The sequence below is a fragment of the Anomaloglossus baeobatrachus genome, chromosome 12, assembly GCF_048569485.1.
Source record: "Anomaloglossus baeobatrachus isolate aAnoBae1 chromosome 12, aAnoBae1.hap1, whole genome shotgun sequence".
Taxonomy (NCBI): Eukaryota; Metazoa; Chordata; class Amphibia; order Anura; family Aromobatidae; genus Anomaloglossus; species Anomaloglossus baeobatrachus.
In genome coordinates this window covers 2,783,496-2,809,830 of record NC_134364.1, presented here as the reverse complement: position 1 = coordinate 2,809,830, position 26,335 = coordinate 2,783,496, and the positions used below count along the sequence as shown (strand labels likewise).

At 52.2% G+C, this 26,335-nt stretch overlaps 1 protein-coding gene across 1 annotated transcript; it reads left to right on the top strand.

Annotated features, from left to right (window-relative positions):
• Nucleotides 1-212: 212 nt before the first annotated feature.
• Nucleotides 213-21,662, top strand: ZDHHC22 (zDHHC palmitoyltransferase 22). Its single transcript, XM_075330044.1, has 3 exons — nt 213-544; nt 8,802-9,396; nt 20,567-21,662. Exons 2-3 carry the CDS (start codon nt 8,901-8,903, stop codon nt 20,800-20,802), a joined length of 732 nt encoding a protein of 243 aa, XP_075186159.1. The 5' UTR covers nt 213-544; nt 8,802-8,900; the 3' UTR covers nt 20,803-21,662.
• Nucleotides 21,663-26,335: the final 4,673 nt, after the last annotated feature.

Below are 26,335 nucleotides of genomic sequence, written 5' to 3'. Positions count from 1 at the left end.
TAGGAGACAATCAATATCTGTGCAATCAGGTTGTTCCACATATCTCTCATCTTACGCTGGGTAGCAGCGATGGATTTCTGCCCATGGGAGGCGCTGCTGACGATATCGGACACATGCTAGTGGCCAGTAGCATGTTATTGTCGGCCAGTGGCCAGGAGCAGTGTTATTATTAACCCTCTCTCTGCTGACCGCAGAGGTTTGCCGTCCTCCTGAGCCCATTGTATATAATGGGGAGTGATGAATGAGCCTGGGCGCTGCGTCCCCCTGATCGGTGCCCCCCTGAATGCAGCAGTCCCTCATGTAGACAGCTGCGACAGGCAGAGGAGCGGAGGGAAGGGGCTGCTGATGAAGGGGAGATGAAGGTTAATCCTCAGCATCATCTGCGCACAGACAGCAGCGAGCGGCACAGAAAGGTGCACAGTGCTGGCTGCGGAGAGGAGGGGCAGGTATCTGGGTACAGGGGGAGGATGTTATACAAGATGCCACCTCAGGATGAGCGGGGACCAGCACCGCAGACACACCGGAATCTGCAGCCGCGCACAAGGTCAGTGGGACGCACAATACAGGGCACACGCCATGGATCTGACATCTGACAGGGAAGCGCACCACATGGGGCACACGCCATGGACCTGACATCTGACAGGGAAGTGCACAATACGGGGCACACGCCATGGATCTGACATCTGACAGGGAAGCGCACAATACGGGGCACACGCCATGGATCTGACATCTGACAGGGAAGCGCACAATACGGGGCACACGCCATGGATCTGACATCTGACAGGGAAGCGCACCACATGGGGCACACGCCATGGACCTGACATCTAACAGGGAAGCGCACAATACGGGGCACACGCCATGGACCTGACATATTACAGGGAAGCACACAATACGGGGCACACGCCATGGACCTGACATCTGACAGGGAAGCACACAATACGGGGCACACGCCATGGACCTGACATATGACAGGGAAGCGCACAATACGGGGCACACACCATGGACCTGACATCTGACAGGGAAGCACACAATACGGGACACACGCCATGGACCTGACATATGACAGGGAAGCGCACAATACGGGGCACACGCCATGGACCTGACATATGACAGGGAAGCGCACAATACGGGGCACACGCCATGGACCTGACATATGACAGGGAAGCGCACCACATGGGGCACACGCCATGGACCTGACATCTGACAGGGAAGTGCACAATACGGGGCACACGCCATGGACCTGACATATGACAGGGAAGCGCAGAATACGGGGCACACGCCATGGACCTGACATCTGAGAGGGAAGCGCACAATACGGGGCACATGCCATAGACCTGACATCTGACAGGGAAGCGCACCACATGGGGCACACGCCATGGATCTGACAGGGAAGCGCACAATACGGGGCACACACCATGGATCTGACATCTGACAGGGAAGCGCACAATACGGGGCACACGCCATGGATCTGATATCTGACAGGGAAGCGCACAATACGGGGCACACGCCATGGACCTGACATCTGACAGGGAAGCACACAATACGGGGCACACGCCATGGACCTGACATATGACAGGGAAGCGCACAATACGGGGCACACGCCATGGACCTGACATATGACAGGGAAGCGCACCACATGGGGCACACGCCATGGACCTGACATCTGACAGGGAAGCGCACAATACAGGGCACACGCCATGGACCTGACATATGACAGGGAAGTGCACAATACGAGGCACACACCATGGACCTGACATATGACAGGGAAGCGCACCACATGGGGCACACGCCATGGACCTGACATCTGACAGGGAAGTGCACAATACGGGGCACACGCCATGGACCTGACATCTGACAGGGAAGTGCACAATACGGGGCACACGCCATGGATCTGATATCTGACAGGGAAGCGCACAATACGGGGCACACGCCATGGACCTGACATCTAACAGGGAAGTGCACAATACGGGGCACATGCCATGGACCTGACATCTAACAGGGAAGCGCACAATACGGGGCACACTCCAAGGGTACAGGACAACTGAACGAGTATGTGACATACAGAGAGACAGCCCAGTATGGAACGTGAAATGCATGTACGAACATAGCACGTGAGTGTAACACCGCCTATAATATATGACTGGTCAGTTGAGAGCAGTGTATGATGTATGACCTGTGGGTGGAGAGCAGTGTATGATGTATGACCGGTGGGTGGAGGGCAGTGTATGATGTATGACCGGTGGGTGGAGGGCAGTGTATGATGTATGACCGGTGAGTGGAGGGCAGGGTATGATGTATGACCGGCGGGTGGAGGGCAGTGTATGATGTATGACCGGTGGGTGGAGGGCAGTGTATGATGTATGACCGGTGGGTGGAGGGCAGGGTATGATGTATGACCGGTGGGTGGAGGGCAGGGTATGATGTATGACCGGTGGGTGGAGGGCAGTGTATGATGTATGACCGGTGGGTGGAGGGCAGTGTATGATGTATGACCTGTGGGTGGAGGGCAGGGTATGATGTGTGACTGGTGAGTGGAGGGCAGTGTATGATGTATGACCGGTGAGTGGAGGGCAGTGTATGATGTATGACCTGTGGGTGGAGGGCAGTGTATGATGTATGACCGGTGGGTGGAGGGCAGTGTATGATGTATGACCTGTGGGTGGAGGGCAGGGTATGATGTGTGACTGGTGAGTGGAGGGCAGTGTATGATGTATGACCGGTGAGTGGAGGGCAGTGTATGATGTATGACCTGTGGGTGGAGGGCAGTGTATGATGTATGACTGGTGAGTGGAGGGCAGTGTATGATGTATGACCGGTGAGTGGAGGGCAGTGTATGATCGGTGGGTGGAGGGCAGTGTATGATGTATGACCGGTGGGTGGAGGGCTGTGTATGATGTATGACCTGTGGGTGGAGGGCAGTGTATGATGTATGACCGGTGGGTGCAGGGCAGTGTATGATGTATGACCTGTGGATGGAGGGCAGGGTATGATGTATGACCTATGGGTGGAGGGCAGTGTATGATGTATGACCGGCGAGTGGAGGGTAGTGTATGATGTATGACCGGTGGGTGGAGGGCAGTGTATGATGTATGACCGGTGGGTGGAGGGCAGTGTATGATGTATGAACGGTGAGTGGAGGGCAGTGTATGATGTATGACCGGTGGGTGGAGGGCAGGGTATGATGTATGACCTGTGGGTGGAAGGCAGGGTATGATGTATGACCTGTGGGTGGAGGGCAGGGTATGATGTATGACCTATGGGTGGAGGGGTGAAGTGCAGTGTATGATGTATGACCTGTGAGTGGAGGGCAGTGTATGATGTATGACCGGTGGGTGGAGGGCAGGGTATGATGTATGACCTGTGGGTGGAGGGCAGGGTACGATGTATGACCTGTGGGTGGAGGGCAGTGTATGATGTATGACCGGTGGGTGGAGGGCAGGGTATCATGTATGACCTGTGGGTGGAGGGCAGTGTATGATGTATGACCGGTGGGTGGAGGGCAGGGTATCATGTATGACCTGTGGGTGGAGGGCAGTGTATGATGTATGACCTGTGGATGGAGGGCAGAGTATGATGTATGACCTGTGGGTGGAGGGTAGTGTATGATGTATGACCGGTGGGTGGAGGGCAGTGTATGATGTATGACCTGTGGGTGGAGGGCAGTGTATGATGTATGACCGGTGGGTGGAGGGCAGTGTATGATGTATGACCTGTGGATGGAGGGCAGAGTATGATGTATGACCTGTGGGTGGAGGGTAGTGTATGATGTATGACCTGTGGATGGAGGGCAGTGTATGATGTATGACCGGTGGGTGGAGGGCAGTGTATGATGTATGACCTGTGGATGGAGGGCAGTGTATGATGTATGACCTGTGAGTGGAGGGCAGTGTATGATGTATGACCTGTGGATGGAGGGCAGTGTATGATGTATGACCTGTGGGTGGAGGGCAGGGTATGATGTATGACCTGTGGATGGAGGGCAGTGTATGATGTATGACCTGTGAGTGGAGGGCAGTGTATGATGTATGACCTGTGGGTGGAGGGCAGTGTATGATGTATGACCTGTGGGTGGAGGGCAGTGTATGATGTATGACCGGTGGGTGGAGGGCAGTGTATGATGTATGACCTGTGAGTGGAGGGCAGTGTATGATGTATGACCTGTGGGTGGAGGGCAGTGTATGATGTATGACCTGTGAGTGGAGGGCAGTGTATGATGTATGACCTGTGGATGGAGGGCAGTGTATGATGTATGACCTGTGGGTGGAGGGCAGTGTATGATGTATGACCGGTGGGTGGGGGGCAGTGTATGATGTATGACCGGTGGATGGAGGGCAGTGTATGATGTATGACCTGTGAGTGGAGGGCAGTGTATGATGTATGACCTGTGGGTGAAGGGCAGTGTATGATGTATGACCGGTGGGTGGAGGGCAGTGTATGATGTATGACCTGTGGATGGAGGGCAGAGTATGATGTATGACCTGTGGGTGGGGGGCAGTGTATGATGTATGACCGGTGAGTGGAGGACAGTGTATGATGTATGACCGGTGAGTGGAGGGCAGTGTATGATGTATGACCTGTGGATGGAGGGCAGTGTATGATGTATGACCTGTGGATGGAGGGCAGGGTATGATGTATGACCTGTGGGTGGAGGGCAGTGTATGATGTATGACCTGTGGATGGAGGGCAGAGTATGATGTATGACCTGTGGGTGGGGGGCAGTGTATGATGTATGACCGGTGAGTGGAGGACAGTGTATGATGTATGACCGGTGAGTGGAGGGCAGTGTATGATGTATGACCTGTGGATGGAGGGCAGTGTATGATGTATGACCTGTGGATGGAGGGCAGGGTATGATGTATGACCTGTGAGTGGAGGGCAGTGTATGATGTATGACCGTTGGGTGGAGGGCAGGGTATGATGTATGACCTGTGGGTGGAGGGCAGGGTACGATGTATGACCTGTGGGTGGAGGGCAGTGTATGATGTATGACCGGTGGGTGGAGGGCAGGGTATCATGTATGACCTGTGGGTGGAGGGCAGTGTATGATGTATGACTTGTGGGTGGAGGGCAGTGTATGATGTATGACCTGTGGGTGGAGGGCAGTGTATGATGTATGACCTGTGGGTGGAGGGCAGTGTATGATGTATGAACGGTGAGTGGAGGGCAGTGTATGATGTATGACCGGTGGGTGGAGGGCAGGGTATGATGTATTACCTGTGGGTGGAGGGCAGTGTATGATGTATGACCTGTGGGTCGAGGGCAGGGTATGATGTGTGACCTGTGGGTGGAGGGCAGGGTATGATGTATGACCTGTGGGTGGAGGGCAGTGTATGATGACCCGTGGGTGGAGGGCAGTGTATGATGACCCGTGGGTGGAGGGCAGTGTATGATGACCCGTGGGTGGAGGGCAGTGTATGATGACCCGTGGGTGGAGGGCAGTGTATGATGTGTGACCCGTGGGTGGAGGGCAGTGTATGATGTGTGACCCGTGGGTGGAGGGCAGTGTATGATGTGTGACCCGTGGGTGGAGGGCAGTGTATGATGTATGACCGGTGGGTGGAGGGCAGTGTATGATGTGTGACCTGTGGGTGGAGGGAAGTGTATGATGTGTGACCCGTGGGTGGAGGGCAGTGTATGATGACCCGTGGGTGGAGGGCAGTGTATGATGACCCGTGGGTGGAGGGCAGTGTATGATGTATGACCGGTGGGTGGAGGGCAGTGTATGATGTATTACCTGTGGGTGGAGGGCAGTGTATGATGTATGACCTGTGGGTGGAGGGCAGTGTATTATGTATGACCTGTGGGTGGAGGGCAGGGTATGATGTATGACCTGTGGGTGGAGGGCAGGGTATGATGTATGACCTGTGGGTGGAGGGCAGTGTATGATGACCCGTGGGTGGAGGGCAGTGTATGATGACCCGTGGGTGGAGGGCAGTGTATGATGACCCATGGGTGGAGGGCAGTGTATGATGTATGACAGAGGAGTCTTGTATACACAGGACCCTTAGTACTGTCGATCTACCGATCACACAGGTGCCTTCACCCATGAGTAATGAGGTGTAGACAGGGAAATGAGTGAAGGGTCTTAGTAGCCGTTGCCATGTGGTTTGGTTGGTGAGGAGCCGGTCACTGGCCATGGGCCTCTTGATGCGGCTTCATATCCGCAGGGATTCTGAATATTCTGCTTGTGTCTGGAGACAGATAAAATGTAATGAATTTTGGTGATAAGATGGAGCCATGAAGGGAAGTCCCAGTGGACTGCTCTAAGGGGTACTTTGCACGTTGCGACATCGCAAGCCGATGCTAGCGATGCCGAGCGCGATAGTCCCCGCCCCCCGTCGCACATGCGATATCTTGTGATAGCTGGCGTAGTGAACATTATCGTACGGCAGCTTCACACGCACTCACCTGCCCTGCAACGTCGCTCTGGCCGGCGACCCGCCTCTTTCCTAAGGGGGCGGGTCGTGCGATGCCACACGGCAGGCGGCCAATAGAAGCGGAGGGGCGGAGATGAGCGGGACGTAAACACCCCGCCCACCTCCTTCCTCCCGCATAGCCGGTGGACGCAGGTAAGGCGATGTTCTTCGCTCCTGCGGCTTCATACACAGCGATGTGTGCTGCCGCAGGAACGAGGAACAACATCGCATCTCCTATTGGTGCGACATTCTGAAAATGACCAACGCTACACAGATCACTGATTCACAACGCTTTTGCAATCGTTTATCGGTGCATCTAGGCTTTACACGTTGCGACGTCGTTATCGGCACCGGATGTGCGTCACTTTCGCTTTGACCCAGACAATATCTCAGTAGCGATGTCGCAACGTGCAAAATACCCCTAAAGCTTCAGCTTGTTAGAGATTAGAGGAAAGTTGTGGTGAGCGAGAAGGGTGAAGACCATCACTCCCAGGACCAAAGCCCCCCGTCACATGTAACCACCTACAGCGATCCCGAAAACGATGCGACCTGATAGGGATCGCTGGTAAGTCGCAGGGAGGTCACTGGGGAGATGTCACACAGTCAGATCTTACCAACGATGCAGGAACGATCAGGGACCTGTATAAGGATGCGCGACCTGTATAGGAGGTCGTTGGTAGGTCTCAAACACAGCGATGCGTCCTGCCCAGCAGAACATCAGCTTTAAAGAAAATAAACCAGAGCAGTGTGTAACGGTCAGCGATCTCACAGCAGGGGCCAGGTCGCTGCTTGGTGTCACACACAGCGAGATCGCTGATAAGGTCACTGGTACCTCACAAAACCTGCGACTCAGCAGCGATCTCACAGCAGGGGCCAGGTCGCTGCTTGGTGTCACACACAGCGAGATCGCTGATAAGGTCACTGGTACGTCACAAAACCTGCGACTCAGCAGCGATCTCACAGCAGGGGCCAGGTCGCTGCTTAGTGTCACACACAGCAAGATCGCTGATGAGGTCACTGGTACGTCACAAAACCTGCGACTCAGCAGCGATCTCACAGCAGGGGCCAGGTCGCTGCTTAGTGTCACACACAGCGAGATCGCTGATAAGGTCACTGGTACGTCACAAAACCTGCGACTCAGCAGCGATCTCACAGCAGGGGCCAGGTCGCTGCTTAGTGTCACACACAGCGGGATCGCTGATAAGGTCACTGGTACGTCACAAAACCTGCGACTCAGCAGCGATCTCACAGCAGGGGCCAGGTCGCTGCTTAGTGTCACACACAGCGGGATCGCTGATAAGGTCACTGGTACGTCACAAAACCTGCGACTCAGCAGCGATCTCACAGCAGGGGCCAGGTCGCTGCTTAGTGTCACACACAGCAAGATCGCTGATGAGGTCACTGGTACGTCACAAAACCTGCGACTCAGCAGCGATCTCACAGCAGGGGCCAGGTCGCTGCTTAGTGTCACACACAGCGAGATCGCTGATAAGGTCACTGGTACGTCACAAAACCTGCGACTCAGCAGCGATCTCACAGCAGGGGCCAGGTCGCTGCTTAGTGTCACACACAGCGAGATCGCTGATGAGGTCACTGGTGCGTCACAAAACCTGCGACTCAGCAGCGATCTCACAGCAGGGGCCAGGTCGCTGCTTAGTGTCACACACAGCGGGATCGCTGATGAGGTCACTGGTACGTCACAAAACCTGCGACTCAGCAGCGATCTCACAGCAGGGGCCAGGTCGCTGCTTAGTGTCACACACAGCGGGATCGCTAATGAGGTCACTGGTACGTCACAAAACCTGCGACTCAGCAGCGATCTCACAGCAGGGGCCAGGTCGCTGCTTAGTGTCACACACAGCGAGATCGCTGATGAGGTCACTGGTGCGTCACAAAACCTGCGACTCAGCAGCGATCTCACAGCAGGGGCCAGGTCGCTGCTTAGTGTCACACACAGCGAGATCGCTGATGAGGTCACTGGTGCGTCACAAAACCTGCGACTCAGCAGCGATCTCACAGCAGGGGCCAGGTCGCTGCTTAGTGTCACACACAGCGAGATCGCTGATGAGGTCACTGGTACGTCACAAAACCTGCGACTCAGCAGCGGTCACAGCAGGGGCCAGGTCGCTGCTTAGTGTCACACACAGCGAGATCGCTGATGAGGTCACTGGTACGTCACAAAACCTGCGACTCAGCAGCGATCTCACAGCAGGGGCCAGGTCGCTGCTTAGTGTCACACACAGCGAGATCGCTGATGAGGTCACTGGTGCGTCACAAAACCTGCGACTCAGCAGCGACTTCGCTAGCGATCTCGTTATGTGAGAAGTACTCCCTCTGGCAGAGAGTACCAGCCTTACTAATGACGGTTCTTCTTCTGTTTCCCAGGATCAGCCATGCTCATCTGCCATCAACGTTGGAGCTAAAGCTTCAGCCCCTCCAAGCAGCCTTCCTGCCCATATTGCCCGCCATGCCCCAGCACCTAGGATGCTTCTCCTGCAGCTTCTGAACCTCATGGCTCCCTGCTACTTTCTCTGCCTCCTGACGGTGACGTTTAGCCTGCAGCTGTTCTTCTTTCTGCCTGGGATGTATGAGGGGCACTCACTGCCTCTTTCCGCTTTTCTGCACAGTTTCTTCTTTGTCTTCTTTCTGGTTAACGTCATAGGGAACTACTTCCTGGTCATCTGGAACAGCCCTGCATCTGGGGCGCTGAGCGCGGAGGCAGAGACGTCGGAGAAGCCATTTTGTGGCATTTGTTGTAGGATGATGTGGGAGCAGGAACATCATTGCTTCTTCACTGGGACGTGTATCGGACGCAGCAACCTGCGCAGCTTCGTGCTGTTCTGCCTGCACGCCTCCTGCAGCTGCTTCCAGTCCGTGCTGGCAGGAGTGGGATACATTGCTCACAACTTCCCTCTGTCTTTCGCCAATCCTCTGACCTTCCTCAGGCTCCTGCCGCTCTCTGTCACGCGCTTCTTCTCAGGTCAGACCCCTCTCATCCGCAGTGACCCCATGAGCTTCATACAGGACCAATAGGGCAGATTAGTTTTAGCCATTAGCACATTGAGGTGAAGCCTATATACAAGGTGGCCATAAAATAACCCACGAGGTTTGGAGCCTTGTGCAGACTGACCCAGTGGACAGAATAGGCTGAAACCTGGTATGTATGCTATTCAAGGAAAGGGGGAACGGAAGGCATCTTAAACATTGTGTTATACCAAATCTCCCCATCAGGTGAAGAAGTGGCGCTGTACAGTGAGCGAGCGGCCCAAAAACCGTGTGCCGATAATTGGAGATGTCCCAATTGTTCCACAGACTAGCACAACTGTTCAATATGGCCGCCATCATGCATGGTGAATATGTTCATCCTATGCAGAACATGCTCGATGGTTGCGTGTAACACGTCTGGTGGAATGCTGCGCACTTCCACAATGCTGCGGTCTTTGAGGTCAGCCAGGGTGTTGACATTTCCCCGATAAACACGCTCTTTCAAGTGTCCCCACAACCAGAAATCAGAAGGATTAAGGGTGCTTTACACGCTGCAACATTGCTACCGATATATCGTCGGGGTCACGTCGTTAGTGACGCACATCCGGCGCCGGTAGCAATATCGCAGCGTGTAACACTAATGAGCGACGATCAACGATCGCAAAATCGTTCCAAAAACGGTGATCGTTGACATGTCGCTCCTTTCCTGAATATCGTTGCTGCTGCAGTAACGATGGTGTTTGTCGTTCCTACAGCACCACACATCGCTGTGTGTGACACTGCAGGAACGACAATCATCTCCTTACCTGCATCCACCGGGAAAGAAGGAAGGAAGGAGGTGGGCGGGATGTTCCAGCCACTCATCTCCGCCCCTCCTCCGCTTCTATTGGCCGGCCGCTTAGTGACGTCGTGGTGACGTCGCTGTGATGCTGAATGCACCTCCCCCTTGAGGGAGGGATTGTTTGGCGGTCCCAGCAACGTCGCTGCACAGGTAAGTGCATGTGACGCTGCTGTAACGATAATGTTCGCTACGGCAGCGATCAGCAAATGTCGCACATATGACGGGGGCAGGTGCTATCGCTAGCGATGTGGCAGCGTGTAAAGCACCCTTTAAGATTGGGTGAACGTGGTGGCCATGCATTAGAGAAGGAGCGTCTCAAAATCCTGTCATCGGGAAAATGTGCATACACAGAACGTTCTTCACACGATGTGCGATGTGAGGAGGTCTCCATCATGCATGACGGTGGTCATGTGAAGACACTACCGCTATTTCCAGAATTGTCTGGTACCTCGCTGCGGTCACAGAACAGGTAACAACCCCAGGTGGCCTCATTTCTTCATAAAAGAACGGTCCGAAGATGAATGATGAGGTGAAGCCACACCAAACGGTTACCTTTGGCGAATCTAGCGGAACCCCCTCGACCGCATGCAGATTTTCAGTAGCCCACATGCAACAGTTTTGTGTGTTCACCGTTCCATTCAGGTAAAAATGTGTTTCGTCGCACCACAGAACATTTCATGGCCGATTGTCATCTACTTCCACTCTCGCCAGAAACATGAATGCAAACGTCGTGCAGGATCATTTCTCCCACGGAAGAAGTTGTTGATGATGGCTGATTTTGTACGGATATGCCCACAAGACCTTTCGGAGAACTTTCCACACTGTGCTGTACGGGAGCCCCAATTGCTTGTTGTTCCCGGCAGGGTTGTTGGTGCCCTGTTCCACGTCGGCAGTGGCAATGTCCTCCACATACTCTCTGCTTACCGGTCATCACCCCCGCCCTGGCTGAACACTCAGTAACCCTGTTGCCACAAAATGTGTCATCATCTGCCTCAGAATACTGACAGCCATTGGCCCGCTACGTGTCTGAAGGTCAAACAGTGCAGCTGTAGCGTTCCTGGCATTGTCATAAAACAACCGCACTAATGGCGCATGCTCCGGCAAAGGGACGGGCATCCTGCAGACTGAGTTGCAAGGCGCGCTCGCTGTACAGCGCCACTTTTTCACCTGGTGGGGAGTTTTGGTGTAAAAAGTTTTTAAGATGCCTTCCGTTTCCCCATGCCTTGAATAGAATACATAGCAATTTTCAGCCAATTCTGTCAACTGTCTACACACGGCTCCAAATACCTTTGTTTATTTTCTGGCCACCTTGTAGATGAATATATCTTCAGCTGTGACGCCATGTCTGAGGAGGCACCAGCTCGTCTTCACACTGGCACTATTGGACCACACTCAGCAGATCGTGAAGTCATTTCCTATCCTATAGGGCAGGAGTTTAGCAGTCAGACATGACCTCTCTTTAGAACTCTCCGCACAAGTACCTGTTTTCCCAAAAATAAGCCCTAGTAGAGTTTTGGGGGATTTTCTGAGTATATATTTAGAATAAGACCTCCTCCAGATGGTGGATGGGCTCTCACCCAGAGATCTACATCGCTGTCAGGTTCCTCGCTGTTCCAGCTCTACTGCACTACAACTCTCATACACAGATCGGGTACCAGGATCTCTCCGTGCCAGTGATACTGCTTCCAGTCACCAGGGGGAGCCTCTGCTGTAGAACGCAGGGGGACCTGACAGCCACGCAGATTTGTATGTGAGAGCCCATTCACGTACCAACTCTAATTTTTTGTGGTCTTGGCAGAGCAATTTTTTTACAGGGTGTCTGCTTTCTATTGGGGGTAAATGTAGCGGTATATAGAGAATAATAACTGTAAGCAGGTCACTTAACCTATATATATATGGCATGTACCCCCCACTATAGGACCGATTCTGCACCATGATTATCAATAGCATCAGATAAGAACATTTTTGTTCATGGGAAAATATAAGCCATCCCCTGAACATAGGCCCTAGCGCATGGTTCGGGGCACCCTGTCTTATTTCGGGGACGCACGGTAGGTGCTCGGGGCTTGGACACACATACGTCCTTACAGTTTTTCCCTCCCATCATTTATTTTACTATCGTGGGAGTTTCGGCCAGAATCCATGAGCTTTCAGCATCTGTCCAGCAGACGGGATTCTGGAAATGTGCAGCACAGGAGCAGATGGTGAAAAGATGGCAGCATTTATCTAATTTGCATAGACTGTGCAGCGTCCAGGCGGAGGTGGAAGGATAATGGGGGCTCATCAGACCCCACATACAGAGGGTGACACGAGCAGCTCACAGCCGCACTGCAAGGAGATACAGCTTCTGGGCTCTGGCGACATCAATCAGTGCTGCCCCAGTTATGTGCCTATATGACAATGACACATGGGGACCCAGCCAAGAGCCTGGCACTATATACAGGCGGGGGGTGAGGATGGATCTGGCACTATATACAGGCGGGGGGTGAGGATGGATCTGGCACTATATACAGGCGGCGGGGGGGGGGGGGTGAGGATGGATCTGGCACTATATATAGGCAGGGGGTGAGGATGGATCTGGCACTATATATAGGCAAGGGGTGAGGATGGATCTGGCACTATATATAGATGGGGGGGTGAGGATGGATCTGGCACTATATATAGATGGGGGGTGAGGATGGATCTGGCACTATATATAGATGGGGGGGTGAGGATGGATCTGGCACTATATATAGATGGGGGGTGAGGATGGATCTGGCACTATATATAGATGGGGGGCGTGAGGATGGATCTGGCACTATATATAGATGGGGGGTGAGGATGGATCTGGCACTATATATAGATGGGGGGTGAGGATGGATCTGGCACTATATATAGATGGGGGGGTGAGGATGGATATGGCACTATATATAGATGGGGGGGTGAGGATGGATCTGGCACTATATAGAGGCAGGGGGTGAGGATGGATCTGGCACTATATAGAGGCAGGGGGTGAGGATGGATCTGGCACTATATATAGGCAGGGGGTGAGGATGGATCTGGCACTATATACAGGCAGGGGGTGAGGATGGATCTGGCACTATATATAGGCAGGGGGTGAGGATGGATCTGGCACTATATATAGATGGGGGGGTGAGGATGGATCTGGCACTATATGCAGGCAGGGGGTGAGGATGGATCTGGCACTATATATAGGCAGGGGGTGAGGATGGATCTGGCACTATATATAAGCAGGGGGTGAGGATGGATCTGGCACTATATATAGATGGGGGGGTGAGGATGGATCTGGCACTATATACAGGCAGGGGGTGAGGATGGATCTGGCACTATATATAAGCAGGGGGTGAGGATGGATCTGGCACTATATATAGATGGGGGGGTGAGGATGGATCTGGCACTATATACAGGCAGGGGGTGAGGATGGATCTGGCACTATATATAGGCAGGGGGTGAGGATGGATCTGGCACTATATATAGATGGGGGGGTGAGGATGGATCTGGCACTATATGCAGGGAGGGGGTGAGGATGGATCTGGCACTATATATAGGCAGGGGGTAAGGATGGATCTGGCACTATATATAAGCAGGGGGTGAGGATGGATCTGGCACTATATATAGATGGGGGGGTGAGGATGGATCTGGCACTATATATAGATGGGGGGGTGAGGATGGATCTGGCACTATATACAGGCAGGGGGTGAGGATGGATCTGGCACTATATATAGGCAGGGGGTGAGGATGGATCTGGCACTATATATAGCTGTCGCGGGCGGAGGAGGGGACGCGGCGCTCTCCCACTGCTCGGGTCCGGCTGCTGCTGCTCGGTGGTGGCTCGAGCGGTGGGCCGGATCCCGGGGACTCGAGCGGTGTTCCTCGCCTGTGAGTGAAAAGGGGAGTTTTATTGTGGGGATTAGATATTGTCCGTGACGCCACCCACGGTTGTGGTGAGATTGGTGACACCACCGCTGCTCTGGACGGGGATCCCAGGAGCGGTGACAGGGAGCAGCTTGGATGTTAGTCCTCCCCTCCCTGGCTAGGGGGATTGGTTGTCCCGGGGCCCGGTGATGGGGTAGAGATGGATGGCAGGCGGGTTACGGGGCCTGGCCAGGTGCAGGGTCGCGGGGGCAGCGCTGTGCCGCACGGCACGGTGGTACTCACTCAGCCAATGATGTACACAAAGTCTCCGGTAAAACAAACGGCTGGATGGACGGGTCCCACAGATGGCTGCGGTGTTGATGGTGACTGCCTTTCCCTGCACCTGTGTAGTGTAACGGTTCCAATGGGTTCCCACCGGTAACCCTCTCCCCAGCTTGGATGGGTGCTGAAGGAGCCCCTTTTGCCTGCAGGCTCTGGCCCTGGAAACTTTAGCCCTGGCGGTGACTGTGTTTCCCTCTCTCGGTTGGACTGTTGCCTTCTGTCGGGACTTGGCTGCTGGGAAACCCAGGAGGTTCCCTTCGCTAACGGATTTGACAAATTCACGGCGACTCCTAGCCTTGCCGGGGTCCGTAAGCCCCTGCCGGATGGTGCTGGCTTCTCTTTGCGTACCGGTCCGGTACCACCGGGCCACCGCCCGTCCACGGTCCTTATGGCTAGCTCCAATAGGCCACTCCTGCAGACGGTCACCACCGTCTGCCAACCTTGCTGTTCCGTCCGGGCCACACACCCGGACCAACTTCAGGCCTCTCAACTGCTGCTTCCCTCCTTCCACTTTCACTTCCAAACTCTATATCGCTGCTTTTCTCGCCTCCAGGACTGTGAACTCCTCGGTGGGCGGGACCAACCGCCTGGCCCACCCCCTGGTGTGGACATCAGCCCCTGGAGGAAGGCAACAAGGGTTTCTGTCTGACTTTGGTGTGCCTGACCGGGAGTGTGGGGTGTGTTGGTGTAGTGCTTGTGACGCCCTGGCTTGCCCAGGGCGCCACATTCCCCCTTAGTAAAATGCAGACCGTCCGCGGGCTGCCCGTCCATCACCGGTTTTTTTTCACAAACTGAAAAAGATTTAAAACGGTAAACAGGTATTACAAGTATATTAACTTCTTCCCACATCGGGAGGCACATTACTTAAACGTTGCTAACGGTAACAGCTTCCGCTCTCTCCCACCCAAGCAATCTGGCCCTGATGCTGTCCCTAAGCAAACGGGCAGCACCCCTTGACCCCAGTCCAGCACAAGTTACCCGAGCGGGTTCTGTTCTTTTCAGGGGACCCACGTCCATGGGGAACCCTTGAAACCCCCGGAGGATCGCCACCGGTTGCAGTAGTGGCGGGCCTGGGTCATCACTTCCCTCCAGGCCTATCCTCCAAATCAGCCTCTCCGTAGGCGGTAACGGTTTAGCCATTTTTATGTACATGCCACTTAGTCTGTGGTTGCCCTGCCAGTTCTCGGGCCTGTCCGCAGCAGTTTCCACGCATTGATTGCAAACAGTCCCCTCGGGGACAACAGTGCTTCGTAGCCAACGGGCTACCACAAACAAAACTGTAGGGTCCCAACGGAGACTTGCCGTAGGGTCCCAACGGGGACTGTCAACTGGGTCCCAGGGGCCATCCAAAACACCTGGCTCCGGTACAGCTTCCTCCTGCAGCTTTCCCACAGTCCACCATCGAACAGCACGAGCCCCCAACGCCACCCTCACACAGGGGTGACACTGTCCCACAGGACTCCATTTTCAGCTGCCGATGATGCGGGTACGACTGCTCCTCCAACCGGACTCCTTAGCCTTGAGGGCCGTCTGGAACGTCAGCAGAGTCCCAATGGGGACCTACAGCAAGGTAACCGGGAACCGCTACCATGCTCTAACTTTTCTTTCTTAATCAGCAATCCCGCGGCGCAGCTGCCTTTGCTGCCGCTCCCGGTGCGGAGCACTTTCTGCTTGCTCCGGTTCAGGCGGTGTCCCCCTGTGTCGGCTACGACCAGTACCTTCGGTAATGAGGGACCCCGCTGTGACATGGCCTGCTCTGCCTCCTGGCAGCTGCATCCCTGCCGTGCCTCCGGTGCATCTTTACTGACGGGCTCAGCCTTCGGCTTCTTCCATGGAAGCGGATCAGGGCGGTCACGAGCTTCTGCTGCAAGTCGGGCCGCTGGGGCGGATTGGCAGGGTACCTCTACCGGTGGTGGTGGTAGCGGGCCTAGTGGTGGGGCAGCAGCAGCCAACACAGGTAGCGGGGCAGGTAGCAGGGAGAGCGGGTATGGACCGGGTCCCTCTGCCGCGATGACCAACCCACTAGGGGTACAGGGGCGTGGGTCACTTACCCTCCCTTCCAAGACTCCCTCCACCTCGTGTCTCCATATGGCCGCCACCATTTCCGCCATGTCGGCCTCCCACTCCTCCAGGAGGAGCTGCATGCGGACCTGCAAACGGCTGCTTAGCTGGACGGTCCGGACTTCCACCCACGCTGCGGTGCCAGGCGCGGGGACCACGGTGTTGTCGGTCGGACTCAGCATCCTTAGCAGCCTCTTCCAGGAACCAGTAAATGGCCGCAGGGTCCTGGCGTCCCTGCTTCCATAGCCGCGGGCTACATGCGGCCAGATGCCATCAGTCCCCCTTAGTCTCTTTCCGGCTCCTCCTTTACAGGGGCGGGGTTTAGGCCTTCGCGCCTCCACTGCTCGAGGAGACGCTCGAGCGGGAATTTTTCGCGCCCAAGATGGCGGCTTCTCCAAATTTTCGGCCGGACACCTCCGGCGGTCACAAGGCGCACCTCTACCAGACGGCAGAGCGGTAAGATCCTGTTTGTGACGCCAAGTTGTCGCGGGCGGAGGAGGGGACACGGCGCTCTCCCACTGCTCGAGTCCGGCCGCTGCTGCTGCGGCTGCTGCTCGGTGGTGGCTCGAGCGGTGGGCCGGATCCCGGGGACTCGAGCGACGTTCCTCGCCCGTGAGTGAAAAGGGGAGTTTGATTGTGGGGATTAGATATTGTCCGTGACGCCACCCACGGTTGTGGTGAGATTGGTGACACCACCGCTGCTCTGGACAGGGATCCCGGGAGCGATGACAGGGAGCAGCTTGGATGTTAGTCCTCCCCTCCATGGGTAGGGGGATTGGTTGTCCCGGGGCCCAGTGAGGGGGTAGGGATGGATGGCAGGCGGGTTACGGGGCCTGGCCAGGTGCAGGGTCGCGGGGGCAGCGCTGTGCCGCACGGCACGGTGGTACTCACTCAGCCAATGATGTACACAGAGTCTCCAGTAAAACAAACGGCTGGATGGACGGGTCCCACAGACAGCTGCGGTGTTTCTCCTCCCGGCAGGTTGATGGTGACTGCCTTTCCCTGCACCTGTGTAGTGTAACGGTTCCAATGGGTTCCCACCGGTGACCCGCTCCCCAGCTTGGATGGGTGCTGAAGGAGCCCCTTTTGCCCGCAGGCTCTGGCCCTGGGAACTTTAGCCTTGGCGGTGACTGTGTTTCCCTCTCTCGGTTGGACTGTTGCCTTCTGTCAGGACTTGGCTGCTGGGAAACCCAGGAGGTTCCCTTCGCTAACGGATTTGACAAATTCACGGCGACTCCTAGCCTTGCCGGGGTCCGTAAGCCCCTGCCGGATGGTGCTGGCTTCTCTTTGCGTACCGGTCCGGTACCGCCGGGCCACCGCCCGTCCACGGTCCTTATGGCTAGCTCCAATAGGCCACTCCTGCAGACTGTCACCACCGTCTGCCAACCTTGCTGTTCCGTCCGGGCCACACACCCGGACCAACTTCAGGCCTCTCAACTGCTGCTTCCCTCCTTCCACTTTCACTTCCAAACCCTATCTCGCTGCTTTTCCCGCCTCCAGGACTGTGAACTCCTCGGTGGGCGGGACCAACCGCCTGGCCCACCCCCTGGTGTGGACATCAGCCCCTGGAGGAAGGCAACAAGGGTTTCTGTCTGACTTTGGTGTGCCTGACCGGGAGTGTGGGGTGTGTTGGTGTAGTGCTTGTGACGTCCTGGCTTGCCCAGGGTGCCACATAGGCAGGGGGTGAGGATGGATCTGACACTATATATAGATGGTGGGGTGAGGATGGATCTGGCACTATATATAGGCAGGGGGTGAGGATGGATCTGGCACTATATGCAGGCAGGGGGTGAGGATGGATCTGGCACTATATATAGATGGGGGGGTGAGGATGGATCTGGCACTATATATATGCAGGGGGTGAGGATGGATCTGGCACTATATACAGGCAGGGGGTGAGGATGGATCTGGCACTATATACAGGCAGGGGGTGAGGATGGATCTGGCACTATATATAGGCAGGGGGTGAGGATGGATCTGGCACTATATATAGGCAGGGGGTGAGGATGGATCTGGCACTATATATAGGCAGGGGGTAAGGATGGATCTGACACTATATATAGATGGGGGGGTGAGGATGGATCTGGCACTATATATAGGCAGGGGGTGAGGATGGATCTGGCACTATATACAGTCATATGAAAAAGTTTGGGCACCCCTATTAATGGTAACCTTTTTTCTTTATAACAATTTGGGTTTTTGCTATTTCAGTTTCATATATCTAATAACTGATGGACTGAGGAATATTTTTGGATTGAAATGAGGTTTATTGTACTAACAGAAAATGTGCAATCCGCATTTAAACAAAATTTGACTGGTGCAAAAGTATGGGCACCTCAACATAAAAGTGACATTAATATTTTGTAGATCCTCCTTTTGCAGAAATCACAGCCTCTAGTCGCTTCCTGTAGCTTTTAATGGGTTCCTGGATCCTGGATGAAGGTAGATTTGACCATTCCTGTTTACAGAACAATTCCAGTTCAGGTAAGTTTGATGGTCGCCGAGCATGGACAGCCGCTTCACATCATCCCACAGATGTTCAATGATATTCAGGTCTGGGGACTGGGATGGCCATTCCAGAACATTGTAATTGTTCCTCTGCATGAATGCCTGAGTAGATTTGGAGCGGTGTTTTGGATCATTGTCTTGCTGAAATATCCATCGCCTGCGTAACTTCAACTTCGTCACTGATTCTTGCACATTATTGTCAAGAATCTGCTGATACTGAGTTGAATCCATGCGACCCTCAACTTTAACAAGATTCCTGGTGCCGGCATTGGCCACACAGCCCCAAAGCATGATGGGACCTCCACCAAATTTTACTGTGGGTGGCAAGTGCTTTTCTTGGAATGCCGTATTTTTTGCCTCCATGCAGAACGCCTTTTTTTTTTATGACCAAACAACTCAATCTTTGTTTCATCAGTCCACAGGACCTTCTTCCAAAATGTAACTGGCTTGTCCAAATGTGCTTTTGCATACCTCAGGCGTCTCTGTTTGTGGCGTGCTTGCAGAAACTGCTTCTTTCACATCACTCTCCCATACAGCTTCTCCTTGTGCAACGTGCGCTGTATTGTTGACCGATGCACATTGACACCATCTGCAGCAAGATGATGCTGCAGGTCTTTGGAGGTGGTCTGTGGATTGTCCTTGACTGTTCTCACCATTCTTCTTCTCTGCCTTTCTGATATTTTTCTTGGTCTGCCACTTCTGAGCTTAACAAGAACTGTACCTGTGTTCTTCCATTTCCTTACTATGCTCCTCACAGTGGAAACTGACAGTTTAAATCTCTGAGACAACTTTTTGTATCCTTCCCTGAACAACTATGTTGAATAATCTTTGTTTTCAGATCATTTGAGAGTTGTTTTGAGGAGCCCATGATGCCACTCTTCATAGGAGATTCAAATAGGAGAACAACTTGCAAGTGGCCACCTTAAATACCTTTTCTCATGATTGGATACTCCTGCCTATGAAGTTCAAAGCTCAATGAGGTTACAAAACCAATTTAGTGCTTCAGTAAGTCAGTAAAAAGTAGTTAGGAGGGTTCAAATCAAGAAATTGATAAGGGTGCCCATACTTTTGCACCAGTCAAATTTTGTTTAAATGCGGATTGCACATTCTCTGTTAGTACAATAAACCTCATTTCAATCCAGAAATATTCCTCAGTCCATCAGTTATTAGATATATGAAACTGAAATAGCAAAAACCCAAATTGTAATAAAGAAAAAAGGTTAACATTAATAGGGGTGCCCGAACTTTTTCATATGACTATATAGGCAGCGGATGGATCTGGCACTATAGGCAGGGGGTGAGGATGGACCCGGCACTATATATAGATGGGGGTGAGGATGGATCTGGCACTATATATAGATGGGGGTGAGGATGGATCTGGCACTATATATAGATGGGGGTGAGGATGGATCTGGCACTACATATAGATGGGTGGGATGGATCTGGTACTGAGCCCTGCTGTCGGTCATGTCTGCCCTTTATTTCTGTAGATCCCTCCCAGCCTCAGCAGGGGAGTTCTCCAGTGATGTCTCCTCTGATTTGGTTTTCCTCTCCACAGGTTCTCTTCTCAGTTCAGAGATGTTGGCCGTCTTAATGCTTTACCTCTGGTTCGGGGTGGGTTTCGCCTGCGGTGCCTTCTGTTGTCACCATCTGTTACTGATATCTAGAAGACCAGGCTGTCACCAGCGCTTGTCTGGAAGCCGCTGTCCCATCACCTGGATGGAGAACATCACAAGCGTCTTCGGAAAGCGGTGGCTCATGGCAATTCTTTTTCCTAGCACAAGGCAAGAATGAAGACAGGAAAAGCGGTGTCCTGTGAGAATGTCACCATGGACGTGCTGTGCGGTGACACCAGAGCTGTGGATTTATGGTGGTGGCCTGTAAGATTGTCACCATGGACGTGCTGCGCGGTGACACCAGAGCTGTGGATTTATGGTGGTGGCCTGTGAGATTGTTACCATGGCCGTGCTGCGCGGTGACACCAGAGCTGTGGATTTATTAGTGGTGGCCTGTGAGATTGTCACCATGGACGTGCTGCGCGGTGACACCAGAGCTGTGGATTTATGGTGGTGGCCTGTGAGATTGTCACCATGGACGTGCTGCGCGGTGACACCAGAGCTGTGGATTTATGGTGGTGGCCTCATGTAGTAGTTTATAGCGACTGCCGTTTGCACACATAGATAGATAATATATTATCCTTAATTATTTTACAAGGTATACGAACGAGTAGAGGTGCAGATTATTAGAAGCTTGTCATCTTCAGCTACTGTCTACCCTGCAGCAATAGCCACCGTGTCCTCCATGCCTACAGAGAACGCCTTCTCACATTAGTTCTCCACATGTATGGGCCACTTGTGCGCCCCCTAATCTCTAGATTAGTATTAGAAACATGGAACTAATCAATGCCAGACATCAGCATAGGCGCGGACATATCATTGGTGCAGCCACACAGGGGCCCAATAGGTATCGGGGCCCATGACCATCTCTAAAGAAGAAGGATTGTGCATAATGCGGAGCGATTGGACTGCGTCTGCTGCTGCATCAGTGGCTTCTGGAGAACGATCAGCAGCTATACAAGGGCGCTCAGTCCTGATCGCAGCAGAGTTTGCTTAGCATTAATCCAATGGACCCGAGTAAATAAACATCCCCGTAGATTTGTGTGGCCTGACTGGTGCTCTGTACCTCTAGAGGAGTCTCAGCTTTGGACAATTTTTGTTAGACGGGTCCCTGATGACGGTCACTACTTTATAATACGAGGAGGCATAAAGTCTCTGCCGAGATTAGAGGACGCTCCTGGAGGAGGGACCTCATCTATTTTCCATCTTACACTGACAGCCTGTCCATGAGTACACGTTCTGCTACACTGGGTATGGAAAGTATTCACACCCCTTTACATTCTTCACTCTTTGTTTCATTGCAGCCATTTGGTAAATTCTCATGAATGTGCACTCTGCACCCCATCTTCCCATCTTGACAGAAAAAAACCCAGAATTGTAGATATTTTTGCAAATTTATTAAACAAGATAAACTGAAATATCACATGGTCATAAGTATTCAGCCCCTTTTCCCAGTATATCACATGGTTATAAGTATTCAGCCCCTTTGCTCAGACGCTCATATGAAAGTCCCATGCTGTCCATTTCCTTGTGATCCTCCTTGAGATGGTTCTGCTCCTTCATTGGAGTCCAGCTGTGTGTAATTACACTGATAGGACGTGATTTGGAAAGGCGCACACCTGTCTATATAAGACCTCACAGCCCACACTGCATGTCACACCAAATGAGAATCATGAGGTCAAAGGAACTGCCCAAGGAGCTCAGAGACAGAATTGTAGCAAGGCACAGATCTGGCCAAGGTTACAAAAGAATTTCTGCAGTGCTCAAGGTTCCTAAGAGCACAGTGGCCTCCATAATCCTTAAATGGAAGAAGTTTGGGACCACCAGAACTCTTCCTAGACCTGGCTGTCCAGCCAAACTGAGCAATCGTGGGAGAAGAGCCTGGGTGAGAGGTAAAGAAGAACCCCAAGATCACTGTGGCTGAGCTCCAGAGAATGCAGTAGGGAGATGGGAGAAAGTTCCACAAAGTCACCTATCACTGCAACCTCCACCAATCGGGCCTTTATCGCAGAGTGGCCGACAGAAGCCTCTCCTCAGTGCAAGACATATGAAAGCCGCATAGAGTTTACAAAAAAACACATGAAGGACTCCCAGACTATAAGAAATAAGACTCTCTGGTCTGATGAGACGAAGAGAGAACTGTTTGGTGATAATTGTAAGTGGTATGTGTGGAGAAAACCAGAGACTGCTCATCACCTGCCCAATACAATCCCCACAGTGAGATATGGTGGTGGCAGCATCATGCTATGGGGGCAGGGACAGGACGACTGGCTGCAATTGAAAGAAAGATAAATTTGCCCAAGTACAGAGATATCCTGGAAGAAAACCTCTTCCAGATGCTCTGGACCTCAGATTTGGCCGAAGGTTCACCTTCCAACAAGACAATGACAGTAAACACACAGCTAAAATAACAAAGGAGCGGCTTCAGAACAACTCTGTGACCACTCTTGACCGGTCCAGCCAGAGCCCTGACCTAAACCCAATTGAGCATCTCTGGAGAGATCTGAAAATGGTGTCCACCAACGTTCACCATCCAACCTGACGGAACTGGAGAGGATCTGCAAGGAAGAATGGCCGAGGATCCCCAAATCCAGGATCCCAAGAAGACTCATGGCTGTACTAGCTCAAAAGGGAGGGTGCCTCCTACTCAATACTGAGCAAGGGGCTGAATACTAAGGACCATGGGATATACTGAGCAAAGGGGCTGAATACTTATGACCATGTGAGATTTCAGGTTTTCTTATTTAATAAATTTGCAAAAATGTCTACAATTGTTTTTTTCTGTCAAGATGGGTGATGGGAAGATGGGGGATGGGAAGATGGGGGATGGGAAGCTGAGTGTACATTAATGAGAAAAAATACCAAATGGCTGCAATGAAACGAAGAGTAAAAAAATGTACAGGGGTGTGAATAATTTCCATACCCACTATATATTCAGTGCCATCGGTATAAAGACTCTTTCCATTTCCTACATCAGAGCAGGATTCGGTCTTACCTTACTCATGCTTGGAGGGTGCCCGGACGTTTTATTTTTCCCTGGGGGCTTCTGAAGTATTATATTTCCTGACACCTGCATAGAAAAATAGGCAGAACCTGGGGTAGTCATATTACGAGTAAATATGGAATAACCAGGACATTAATCTGCTCACCACTTCATTCACAAAATCAAATTCACCCTATTATACGTCTCAGGAGCTGGGGCCACTCATTATTATTTGTCCTGGGAGTTAGGTCCACTCATTATTATGTTCCAGGAGCTCGGTCCACTTTTTATATCCCGGGAGCCAACTCCATTATTATACGTCTCGGGAACGGAGTCCACTCGTTCTTATGTCAAGGGAGCTGGGTCCACTTGTTATGTCCCAGGAACTGGGTCCATTCGTCATTATGTCCCGGGAACTGGGTCCATTTGTTTTTTTGTCCCGAGAGCTGGGTCCACTAATCATTATGTTCCAGGAACTGGGTCCATTCATTATGTTCCAGGAACTGGGTCTACTCGTCATTATGTCCAAGGAGCTGGGTTCACTCTTTATTATGTTCCGGGGGCTGGGTACACCAATTATTATACATTCTAAGAACTGGGTCCACTCATTTGTCCCAGAAGCTGGGTCTATTAATTATATGTCCCAGGAACTGGGTCCACTCATTATTGTGTCCCAGGAACTGGGTCCACTCATTATCCCAGGAGCTGAGTCCACTCATTATTATGTCCCAGGAGTTGGGTCCACTAATCATTATGTTCTGGGGCTGGGTCCACTTGTTATTATACGTCCCAGGAACTGGGTCCACTAATTATTATGTTCTGGGGCTGGGTCCACTTGTTATTATACGTCCCAGGAGCTGAGTCCACTAATTATTATTTCCCAGGAGCTGGTTCCATTAGTTACAGAGATGGGCGAGCACTAAAATGCTCGGATGCTCGTTACTGGAGTCATGCAGGTTAGATGCTCCTAAAAGGGCTCAACTGGAGTAAAAAACCCTTAAAATTCAATTCTTTAATGATAAAGTTTAAAATGGATATCCCAACATGAACACACACGTATACAAAACAACAAAAAAATATATAGGAAGAAGTGCTGCAGTGCAGACTGGGAGTGGTCAACGCCCCTTCACTTCCCCTACCTAGCCTGCGGAGGTCGGCACCCTAAATTCCGTAAAGGCGCCCCCGCTCACCGTCGGCTCGCCCTCCTTCCCCTGCACTGCATTAGAAAGTGCAACTAGTCTGGGAATAAGGGAGTGCTTAATTTGAATATTGCTGCACTGCACAAAATTACAGGGATTGCATAGTGTCTACTAATGTGTAGCACATATGCAGGTGTGACTCTACAGAGAAATTGACCAGGCCAATATAATATAAAATATTTGAGGTTAGAATCGCCACCTTAAAATGAACAATATCAATGGGCACCTCTATATTCAGGAAACCGAACGCAACAAATAGTCTGCTGAATTGGGAAAGTCATCACCCGGTCAGTTTGAAGACTGGGATCCCAAAGGGACAATTTCTGAGATTAAGGAGGAATTGCTCCACTGCTCATGAATACGAGAGGCAATCCGTTCACCTTAAAAAGAGATTTAGGGAAAGGGGTTATCCTCCAAATGTAATTGATAAGGCGCAGAGAAATGCCCTCCACAGTGATCGCAGGGACTTGCTAACCACTTCTCCCAAAAGTGGTGATGGGCAGATCACACGGTTGATTGGGATGTATGATGACCAACATGGAAAGGTCATGACCATTCTGAGGAGATATTGGGGCATCCTCACGAGTGACCCCGATATTTGTGGACATATAACATCACACCCTTCGGTAACTTTTAAGAGAGGAAAGACAATCAAAGATGAGATAGTACATAGCCTCTATGTCCCCCCTAAAAAAAGTGGTACATGGCTGGACAGGAGAGAAGTGGGGACTTTCAAATGTGGGTCATGCATATATTGCAAACATGTGGTTCCATCAAGAGAATTTTGCAGTGCAGTCACTGGGCGTACATATAAGAATCGTAACTTTGCGAACTGCAAAACAGAGGGAGTCATCTACCTCTGTACATGCACATGCCCAAAAGACTATGTAGGAAAGACGAGGAGACAATTGAAAGTACGGATGGGAGAACATTTGGGGAATGTGAGAAACAAACGGGACACACCCCTTGCCCGTCATATTAATTCACACCACAATGGCGACCTGGGGTCTTTCTCATTTAGGACAATTGAAGTGGTTTCCCCATCAATACGCCTGGGAGATTGGGACAAAAAACTGCTTCAAAGGGAGACACGTTGGATCTTCTGGCTAGAGTCAACTAGTCCAGGCGGGCTAAACGAACAACTTACCTTCACTAGCTTCATCTGACCTGAGCATTCGTTATATATTTTGGGATATTTATCCCTCCTTAGATATTTGGGAATTAGATTGAATGTTATTCAGCCATCCTGTATAGGTCTGTTTTGTGGACTGCGGGGTTTTCTTTTTGACCATAGATTTAATGTCTCTGGTTGTTACAGTTTATTCATGTTGATGGATTGGTTCACATGTATATTTACCGATATCCCGCTATGAATTGTAATTATAATGTACTTTTATGGGGCGCTCTCTGTAAAAAAAGGGGGTAAGAGGATTTAGTGTGACTTGTGGTGCCCACTGTTTGTGAGGTATTGGTCAATTTAGGCTGATCTCCTGGTGGGCGTAACTTATGTCCTCTGTTTGTTCCCCCTA

Excerpts from the sequence above, each read along its gene's own strand:
- ZDHHC22 (XM_075330044.1), top strand. The coding sequence starts at position 8,901 with ATGCTTCTCCTGCAGCTTCTGAACCTCATGGCTCCCTGCTACTTTCTC. Across the intron at positions 9,397-20,566 it reads TGTCACGCGCTTCTTCTCAG|GTTCTCTTCTCAGTTCAGAG; the intron begins GTCAGACCCCTC and ends TCCTCTCCACAG.